The sequence below is a fragment of the Zingiber officinale genome, chromosome 5A, assembly GCF_018446385.1.
Source record: "Zingiber officinale cultivar Zhangliang chromosome 5A, Zo_v1.1, whole genome shotgun sequence".
Lineage (NCBI taxonomy): Eukaryota > Viridiplantae > Streptophyta > Magnoliopsida > Zingiberales > Zingiberaceae > Zingiber > Zingiber officinale.
In genome coordinates this window covers 11,050,473-11,060,929 of record NC_055994.1, presented here as the reverse complement: position 1 = coordinate 11,060,929, position 10,457 = coordinate 11,050,473, and the positions used below count along the sequence as shown (strand labels likewise).

At 34.5% G+C, this 10,457-nt stretch overlaps 1 protein-coding gene across 1 annotated transcript; it reads left to right on the top strand.

Annotated features, from left to right (window-relative positions):
* The first annotated feature begins 1,440 nt into the window (after positions 1–1,440).
* LOC121979421 (F-box/kelch-repeat protein At3g61590-like) lies at positions 1,441–2,256 on the top strand. Its single transcript, XM_042531411.1, has one exon. It carries the CDS (start codon positions 1,441–1,443, stop codon positions 2,254–2,256), a length of 816 nt encoding a protein of 271 aa, XP_042387345.1.
* The last annotated feature ends 8,201 nt before the right edge of the window (positions 2,257–10,457 follow it).

Below are 10,457 nucleotides of genomic sequence, written 5' to 3'. Positions count from 1 at the left end.
TCCAATGCTTACAGAATCACGTTGAGGTACATATATATATATATATATATATGACCTAACCAACTTTAAATTCTCTTTAGGGTGACAAAAAACGAATACGCTCGTCCTTAGCGCCCCCGTCAATCCGTCCGAGGGCGAACACGGAGAAGATAAATCATGGTCGGCTACTAACCGGGCTACTAGTCTTTTGAATAGTAACTAGCACATAAAGGAGGTATTTTATCTCTATTTTGTCAAAATTTGAACCTCAGACCTCATAGTGACAACACCTCATACACTAGCCACTAGACCATCCCGAAAGGACACTTCAAATTCTCTCCCTTCAAATTCTCTCCATGAAGCATGTTTCCATGAGTTCATTAACTGGCATCGACCTTGATAGCCCCATGGATCAAGCAGAGGTAGTGAAAATTCATACCTGTAAATTTTAAGAAATTCTTGAGTTGTACTTGTATAAATAATGCAACTTGAATCATACATGATGGTTTGCATTCATCAGGCAAATAGGCAATAGAGACAGTATACAAGGTATGCATCAAAATCTAAGTGTTCTAGCTTGTGATATTTATTGTAGGTATAGCATGTTTTCTATTCTACAATTTGTATTTGGCCTTTATATGAGTGTTTTGAGAATCTATGGTATTTTCTTTGGATTCTATCTATAAGGAAACAAGATGAACAGCATGAAATAAAATAGAATAAAATGAGAATGAGTTGATATACTATTATTATTATTATTATTATTATTATTATTATTTTAAAATGGGATATGGGGAGGGGGCGGGGGCGGGGGCGGGGGGATAAGATTTCTTGATAAAAAAAAAATAGAAGACGGAGATGGGGATGAGGATTTAATCCCCATAGGACCGGGACCAGGATTTTCCGATTAGACAAAAAGAAAAATCAGAGACGAAACGGGAATAAAAACAAGAATGTTATTCAAGAACGAGGATTGAAATGACAAACATATCCTGCCCCACCCATCTAACAGACAGGTTAACTTTGTCCGTGAGCTTCGTATAACAATTTTAACATTAATAAAACTCACATCGTTTATCAGATATATTTCATCCTGATTATTTTTTTATAGTTTAATAATGTGACCTTTTTCTTTATATAAAAAAATCTTATAAAATCTTAATTATTTTAATAAAATATAATTGATTTTTTTTAAAAAAAAAACAAAACACCTTTTATAGAAGTTTTAACAAATTAAAATTTGATTACTTGGTTAATTTTTATTTTTCTCAACAGGAGAGAACAAGGGATCTTCGTTTTCATGAATTGATTGTTAGTTTATTTATTTAATCATTATTTTTCTTATGTCAATATATTTCCTTATTTATATTATTTTTTTAGAAAGAAATTATTCGCTTTCTAATATATAATTTCTATACATTTTTCAATTTTACGTCCTCCTCCTGTGGCCTTGTCTGCTTGATGAATCTAAAAGAAGGAGGCCAATTATTGGTCGGAAATCCCATCAAGAGAGATTGGAAGTTGCTTCCTCAATTCCCCGGCGGCTCTTCCCCCCACTACAACGCGCTCACCTTGTCATTCGACCATCGCACGCGCGGCTACACCGTGGTCGTCGCCAAGTGCACCCACATTGTGCTGCCAGGGAACTCCAGTCATTGGCGCTTATCCGTCCACATCTACGAATCAACCACAAAATCGTGGGACACGCCATTCGCCCAAGACATCGGCTTCTCCCAAGAAATCGGCTTCTGGATAGGCAGCAACGAGGCCGTCATATGCAACGGCGTGCTCTACTACTTCATCGGCCCACACCCAATGCAACTCCCCCACTTAGTGGCGTTCGATCTCTCCAAGCCGTCCTCAAGCATAGAGTATCTGATTCAAGAATCGATTCGTGGTCCATACCGTCTTGCCTGTGTTGGGTTGATCAACCTGTCGAATAAATTGGTCATGGTCGGCATGACAAACCATTGGCCGCACGAGGGAGTGATGATTTTGGAACTCGAGGATAAGACATGGCGGGAGGTGGCTAAAATGCCGAACTCCATATACAAGACGTTAGACGGCCAAAATTTCATCTGCTGCGGCGCCGGCCACTTCCTCTTCATGCACTCCTCAGTGTGGCCGGTGCTACTGACCTTCGACATGAGGCAGAAGGTGTGGAAATGGTCGAGCCAGATGTGTCCGTGCCCATGCCCCTCCACCGAGCCATTGCAGTTCAGGTTCCTAAACTACTGTGGCTTCTGCTTCGAACCGAGGCTTGACGTCTCCTCTTGATCTCTCTACTGCATGCTTCATTTACAAGTCGACAAAAAAAATATTTTTAGTGTATTTTCATTGTCTACTAAGACTTTGTTCATCTGTTTATATAAGATAGAATAATGAATTTCAGGATGCATCTTTGCCATCTCATGAGAAATCATGACTAATTTCAAACTGTTTATGGACTTCAAGAGCAATGTTTAAAGTGGACTAGTTAGTCAGATGAACAAGCAACTTTGGCAACAAAAAGTCAAACTAGTAGCGGAAGAAATTTACCATAGATCTAGTTGTATCCTTCTAGTTTAGTTCCTTGTGTTATTTGATTTCCACCCTTAGACAAAATTAGTTCGCGTTTTAGTTTTAGTAATGGAAAGATTTTCTCTATTATGGTTGTCATCTTTTAATGACTCTTTTATCCTACTTCTTTAATTTCTTATTTAACTATGAAAATGATTCTCTTCTGTTTGCCTTTTACCACATCAATTTACAATTATTTTATTTTATAAAGATGCTTTTGAGCTTAATCAAAGTTTTTAAGAAGTTGTTTTGCAAGAATTTTAGAAGGTAAAAAACATGTTCCTAGATATATTATTTTCATATTTGGTGAGACTATATATATTAAAAGTGTGATACTATATATATTAAAAGTGTGATACTATCCATGATTTTATATGGGATTATATTCCCTATGAATAGGAGTGTAATCGAGCTGAGTCGAACTCTTAAATGTTTGAGTTTGACTTATTTATAATCGAGTCGATCTTAAGCTTTATTTAATGAATATATTCATTATTTAACGAATATATTTAGGTCTCATGAGCTTATTCAAACTTTTATCGAGCCTAAACAAGATTAATAAATATAAATTATAAATTTAAATATTTATTAAAAACTAAATTATATATTTAGAGAAAATTATAATATTCTTATTAAAATTTATAATTTTAATATAATAAATAAATTTAATATATTTTTCTATATGTTATGTTTAGAGGGTAAAATGTATAAATTCAATATCAAAAATATTATTTTTTTATTTAAAAGTTGATTCATGAGCTTAACCAACATATTCAAGAGCTAGCGGGCCGAATATTGTGAAGCTTAAGTTTAGTTTGTTTATTTTAACGAGCTTCATTAAATGAGCTCAAACAAACTTTTATCGAATTAAGATTCGAATAGCTCACAAGCGATTTGGTTCATTTACACTCCTACTATGGAGAATAATAAAATTATTCATTTTTCTAGAGTTTAAAAATCCTCATTAGTGATAGCGTAGATCATTTTTTTATAAAAAAATCTAAATGGCAATGACAACTAAAAGAAAAACAAATTATATTCTATAAGAATACTACACATAGGATTTGTTAAACAAAAATCATAATTTGTTAAATACTGAATTTTTATCTAAAATGTGTCTATATCTTAAATATTTATTTTCTAATTTTTAATTTATTTTAGTTAATTTATATTTCAATGATTTAAAGTAAATTAGAAAATTTATAAGGTGTTCGATTTTTCTAATTCCAGGTTCTTCCACCCCGTGGAGACTCCACGCAACGCTATGTCCTAACACCCAACACCAACAACTCATTATTCTTTTCCTCTAGCTAGCACCAAACCCCTCTTCTTCATTACTAGAAAGCTGTGAATTAACCACCGATTTAACTATCAAAATAAAATTTGATTATTAAATAACAACTCAATTCAAATGTGATCATTACACTAGAGATGTAAATTTCTATGCTAATTTTAACGATCGAATTAATATCTATGGTTAATTTTAGCAATCAAATTAATATTGACCACTAATGCTAGTAATAATTTTTTATCGGATCAATCGCTAAAATTGAAATAGATTTAAACTTTCATCGTTAATTTTAGTGACCGAATTAATACTAGTCACTAATGTTAGAAATCAAATTTAAATTTGATTGCTAAATTAACGCACAATAAATTATATTTGATTGCTAATTTAAATTCGGTTGTTAAATAACAATTCAATTTAAATTTGATCATTAAAACAGATATGCAAATTTTTATCGATAATTTTAGTGATCGAATTAATATCTATCACTAATTTTAACAATCAAATTAATATCAATCAATAATGTTAGCCACCAATTTTGATTTGATCACTAAATTAGCGACTAACAAATTATATTCGATCACTAAAACTGAGACATATTTAAAATTTTTGTTGCCAATTGTATTGACTAAATTAATATCAATCCTAAATCTATTGACTGAATTAATATCGATCACTAATGTTAGACACTGAATTTAAATTCAGTCACTAAATTAACATTCAATAATTTATATTCGGTTGTTAATTTAAGCGATTGATATTTTATAATTGGTCATTAATTTTAGTGATCGAATTAAAATGATCATTAAAATTAATGACGAATAGTTTAGCAAACGATTGTTTCAATCTCTAATCGATAGCTAAATATATTTAGCGACCAATTTGATTATGTCACTAAATTAGTGATAATTAATTATATTCTATCACTAATTTAAATTTAGTCGCTAAAATAGAAATGAAATTTAAATTTCCATAGCTAAATTTAACGATCGAATTTAAATTCAATGAAAATATTTTCACGAAAAATATTTAGAGAGCTCAAATCGAACATTTTCCAACTGTTACATGTTTTTGATATGCCCTGAAGTCTATAGATATCTAGAGATATCAGATTAAAGTCATTAACAATAGTAAACAAAAAAAATTTCAAAGTTTACAACTTTAGGACAACTGACATACACATAATTTATCGCAAGGATGTTACAATTAGACATGAACATAATAAATACTTTCATTATACTATCTTCTTTCAGTATATGGAACTTTTTAAAAATTATAATCTCCTAACTCTATTAATGAATTTCGATAAAAAATCATTTATGAATCTAGGGATCTCCTATTGGACCCATGGGTTTCTATAGTGCTCCATAATCCAATTATGCATCTTTTTTTACCATTTTAAAAAATCAACACTATTGTAGTGCTAGTGTTTTAAAATTTTATTTTATTTTAATTTTTATAAATAAATATTAAAAATATAAGATATGAACCATATCAGGCTCATGTTAGGTTATTTTAGTTGATTTTTTCTATAAAATTTTAACATCTCCGGATCAGTCAAAATATGCAATGGACGACACCATTCAATTCCTTGCAACCTCATAAATCCACAGGACTTGAAATGAGTACAATCTGAGGTATCTATGTCCATCAGTAGGTTTTGACCGAAACTCACTGATGGACCTAGAGACCTCAGATTGCACCCATTTCAATTCCTATAGATTTATGAGGTTTCAAGGAGTTAAAATATGCGATCAATTGTTTATTTCGGCTTCTCGGATGTGCTATCAATGAACAACACCATTCGATTCTTTTTTTTTCTTTTTCTTTTGTTATTAGGCCTGATATCTCCCATATCAGGCCCACGTTGGGCCTGATATGAGAAGATATTGTTGATACAGTCTGACCTGGATGTTGTTTTGCTGTTGACACTGATTTAAGTTTTATCAGATATTTAACTCAGATTAATTACTGATCTAGGTTGACCTGATTGAGAAAGTCCTAACTGGGATGTTAGGCAGTTGGAAAGTCCTGGTGAGTGAAGCCAAGCAGATTGGGAATCCTGGTGAGTGAAGCCAGGTGAAAACCCTAGTGAGTGAAGCTAGGTGCAAGTCCTGGTGAGTGAAGCCAGGCAAGGGAAAATCCAGATGGATCAAGGGTGATCGGACATCTGGTGTTGAAAAGTCCAAGAAGGAAACTTGGCATGCGAAGTCAGAGAGGGCTCGGTAGCTCGTTCTCTAGGACCAGATGAAGTCGGAGAGGGCTAGGGAGCTCGTTTCTCCGGACTAGGTCAGAGAGGGCTCGACCCGGACTGAGTCAAGAAGCTGGATCGGTCGGCAGACCGATCCAGTGAAACCTTGGACACCTGATCGGTCTGCAGACCGATCAGAAATCGATCAGTAGCCTACTGTGATTTTACTGATCGGTCTGGAGACCGATCAGGAGGGCTTACAGCGCTTGGGAAGAGCGACATCTGATCGGTCTCGGGACCGATCAGATTAGTGCCTGATCGGTCCGCAGACCGATCAGAAGCTGTGCGCAGCGACATCTGATCGGTCTGGAGACTGATCAGATTAGTTCCTGATCGGTCGCCAGACCGATCAGCGATGATCTAGAAAGTGTGGATCGGTCTGCTGACCGATCCACGGTATTGATTGTTCTTGCCGTATTTGTTTTCATCCGTCTGTTTTTAACCATCTGCTGTGAGTCTTTTTAGCTTGCAGGTCGCAGTTCACACTCTCATGGTTGAATTCAAATTAAGCTTCATTAAGAGAAGAAGACAAGTGCTCTTTTCACTGTGATTTGCTGCAACAGATGCATTTGAGGCATCAACGTTCACTGGCGAATCTGATTGCGATTGGGCTGCGCTCAGTTTGACCTCTACTTATTGGTTCGTATCCAGAGACGCCAGTGATGACTGTGATTTCATTGGTGTGAGTTCAGAGAACCAGGTAAGGAGAAAGAGGGATTGGCTGCAGCACTGATTCGTGCAGTCTGACCATGATCGGGAACAGGGCTTCAGAAGCAGTAAAAAACAGCGAGAGGAAAGAAGAACACAACAACAAGAAAGCTTGAAAGAAAAGTCTGTGCTGTTGTGCGAAGTTCTTGAGCTCTCGGGTGAACTGCGATCTCTGTTCTGCTACTGATCCTCGCGTGGTTGTAAGCATTTTTCATTCTTCTCTGCCACCGAGCTTCTGTAAGTCTTGTGCTTTAATTTAGATATTTCTTGAGACTTTGTGGGAAGGTTACTCCACCTACAAGGAGGATCTTTAGCCGGAATTCTTCCGGGGTGCGATCTACCGAAGATCAAGGAGTCGTCCACCTTACGGACATGCCGAGGAGTAGAGGCAAGTTATCCCCGAACCTCGTAAATCTGTGTATCAGTGTTTGTGTGTTGGTTTTCGTTTTGTTTTAGTTTGCTTATTCCGCTGCGCTAACTAGTTTCTATGTAGAACTCTCTGCTTAAGTTTTTAAAGAGGCAATTCACCCCCCCTCTAGCCATCTAAGATCCTAACATATATCAGGCCCACATTGGGCCTGATATGAAGAGATATCATGCCCAACGTGGGCATGATATCTCTTCATATCAGGCCTAATAACAAAAAAAGAAAAAAAAAAGAAAGAGAAATTTAGGTTTTTCAAAACCTCTGGTCCACCACTAGGAATGCCTAAAATAATACTGAAGAGCATATTTGGACTCCTTGTAATTTTAGAAATCCACAGGAACTGAAATGGGTGCAATCAGAGTTCTCTAGGTCCATTAGTGGGTTTCGATCAAAACCCATTGATGGACCTAGAGAGATCCGATTGTATCCATTTCAGTTTCTGTGAATTTCTAATATTGCAAGGAGTTAAAATATACTATCTATTATTTTCAACTTCTAAAAGATGTTAAAATATAATTAAAAAGAATTAGCAAAACAATCACTATATATTTTAGGTTTTTCAAAACCTCTGGTCCACCACTAGGAATGGCAAAAATAACAATGGAGAGCGTATTTGAACTCCTTGCAATATTAGAAATCCACATAAACTGAAATGGGTGCAATCGGAGCTCTCTAGGTCTAAATCTTTTTTTTTTTTGTTATTAGGCCTGATATGAAGAGATATCAGGCCCACGTTATGCCTGATATCTCCCCATATCAGGCCTAACGTGGACCTGATATGGGAGATATCAGGCATAATAAAAAAAATAAAAAAGAAAGAAAGAAAGAGATATTTAGGTTTTTCAAAACCTCTGGTCCACCACTAGGAATGACAAAAATAACAATGGATAACATATTTAGACTCCTTTCAATTTTAGAAATCTATAGGACCTGAAATGGCTACAATCTAAGGTCTTTAGGTCGATCAGTGAGTTTCAATCAAAATCCACTAATGGATCTAGAGAGCTCTGATTGCACCCATTTCAGTTTCTGTGGAATTTTAATATTGCAAGGAGTTAAAATATGCTATCTATTATTTATTTTAACTTTTAAAAGATGTTAAAAATATAATAAGAAAGAATCAGTAAACCATTCCCCATACGTTTTAGGTTTTTCAAAACCTCTGGTCTACCACTAGGAATGTCAAAAATAACAATAGAGGGCATATTTGAACTCCTTGCAATATTAAAAATCCATAGAAACTGAAATGGGTGCAATCGGAGGTCTCTAGGTCCATTAGTGGATTTTGACTGAAACTTACTGATCGACCTAGAGACCTCAGATTGCAGTCATTTCAGGTCCTATGGATTTCTAAAATTGAAAGGAGTCCAAATATGCAATCCATTACTATTTTTGGCATTCCTAGTGGTGGACCAAAGGTTTTGAAAAACCTAAATCTCTCTTTCTTTCTTTCTTTTTTATTTTTTTTCTTTTTTTTTTGTTATTAGGCCTGATATCCATGTTGGGCCTGATATGAAGAGATATCAAGCCTAACGTAGGCCTGATATCTCTTCGTATCAGGCCTGATAACAAAAAAAAAAGAAAAAAAAAGAAAGAAAGAGAGATTTAGACTTAGAGATTTCCGATTGCACTCATTTCAGTTTCTATGAATTTCTAATGTTGCAAGGAGTTCAAATATGCTCTCCATTGTTATTTTTGACATTCTTAGTGGTGGACCAGAGGTTTTGAAAAACCTAAAATGTATAGGGATTGTTTTGTTGATTCTTTCTTTTTATATTATAACATCTTTTAGAAGTTGAAATAAATAATAGATAGCATATTTTAACTCCTTGCAATATTAGAAATTCACAGAAACTGAAATGGATGCAATCGGAACTCTCTAGGTCCATCAGTGGGTTTTGATCGAAACCCACTGATGGAACTAGAGAACTCTGATTGCATTCATTTCAGTTCCTGTGGATTTCTAAAATTGCAAGGAGTCCAAATATACTCTTCATTATTATTTTTGACATTCCTAGTGGTGGAACCATATCAGGCCCAATGTGGCTGTGATATGGAACCATATCAAGCCCAACGTGGGCCTGATATGAACTATATCAGGCCCATAGTTCATATCAGGCCCACATTAAGTTGTTTTAGCCGATTCTTTTTACCATAATTTAACACCTTCGGAGAAGTCGAAATATGAAATGGACGATACCGTTGGACTCTTTACAGTCTCAGAAATCTACAGAATCTGAAATGAGTCCAATCCGAGGTCTCTAGGTCTATAAGTGGGCATAGAGACCTCAGATTGGACTCATTTCAGATTCTATAGATTTCTGAGACTGCAAGGAGTCCAACGGTGCCGTCCATTTCATATTTCGACTTCTCCGAAGGTGTTAAAATGTTATTAAAGAAAACACGTTAAACTCTAATCCCGTGGACCTGATATGAAATAATATCAGACCCATATTATGATTTGCATGCATGCATATCTCAAAAAGGGTGAGGAAAGAGAAGATGAGAGGAAAGAGAAGAGAGGATTGCTGCATTGAAGAAAGGGAAGAGAAAAAAAATTACATGCAAAAAAAAGGTAAGAAATTGACAAATGATTGAGGGGTAGAATGGGACGAATAGAAAATTAAGTATGTTATTTGGTAAATATCAAAGTATGGTATGTTTTTTGGTCAATTTATAACTCTAAGTACGTCTTTTGGTAAATTGCCAAGATTATTCTATTCTCATTTCGATTACTATGAAAGAATCAAACGCCAATGATTTCTAATTCTCTTTATTATTTTCATCTGGTTAGTACCACACCCCTCTTCTTCTTTACTAGAAAGTTATGAATTAACGACGGATGTAACTATCGAAATAAAATTTGATTATTAAATAGCAAACTCAATTTAAATTTCATCATTAAAATAGAGATGGAATTTTCTATTGCTAATTTTAATGATCGAATTAATATCTATAGTTAATTTTAGGAATCGAATTAATATCGATGGCTAATGCAAGCAATCAATTTTGATTCGATCCCTAAATTAGCGATCGATAAATTATATTCAATCATTAAAATTGAGATGGATTTAAAATTTTAATAACTGATATTTTGCAAAATACATTTAGCAACTAATTTTGATTCAATTACTAAATTAGTGTCCGATAAACTATATTCAATTACTAATTTAAATTTGATCGTTAAAATAGGGATGGATTTTAAATTCCTATTGTTAAATTTAGCGACTAAATTAATATTGATA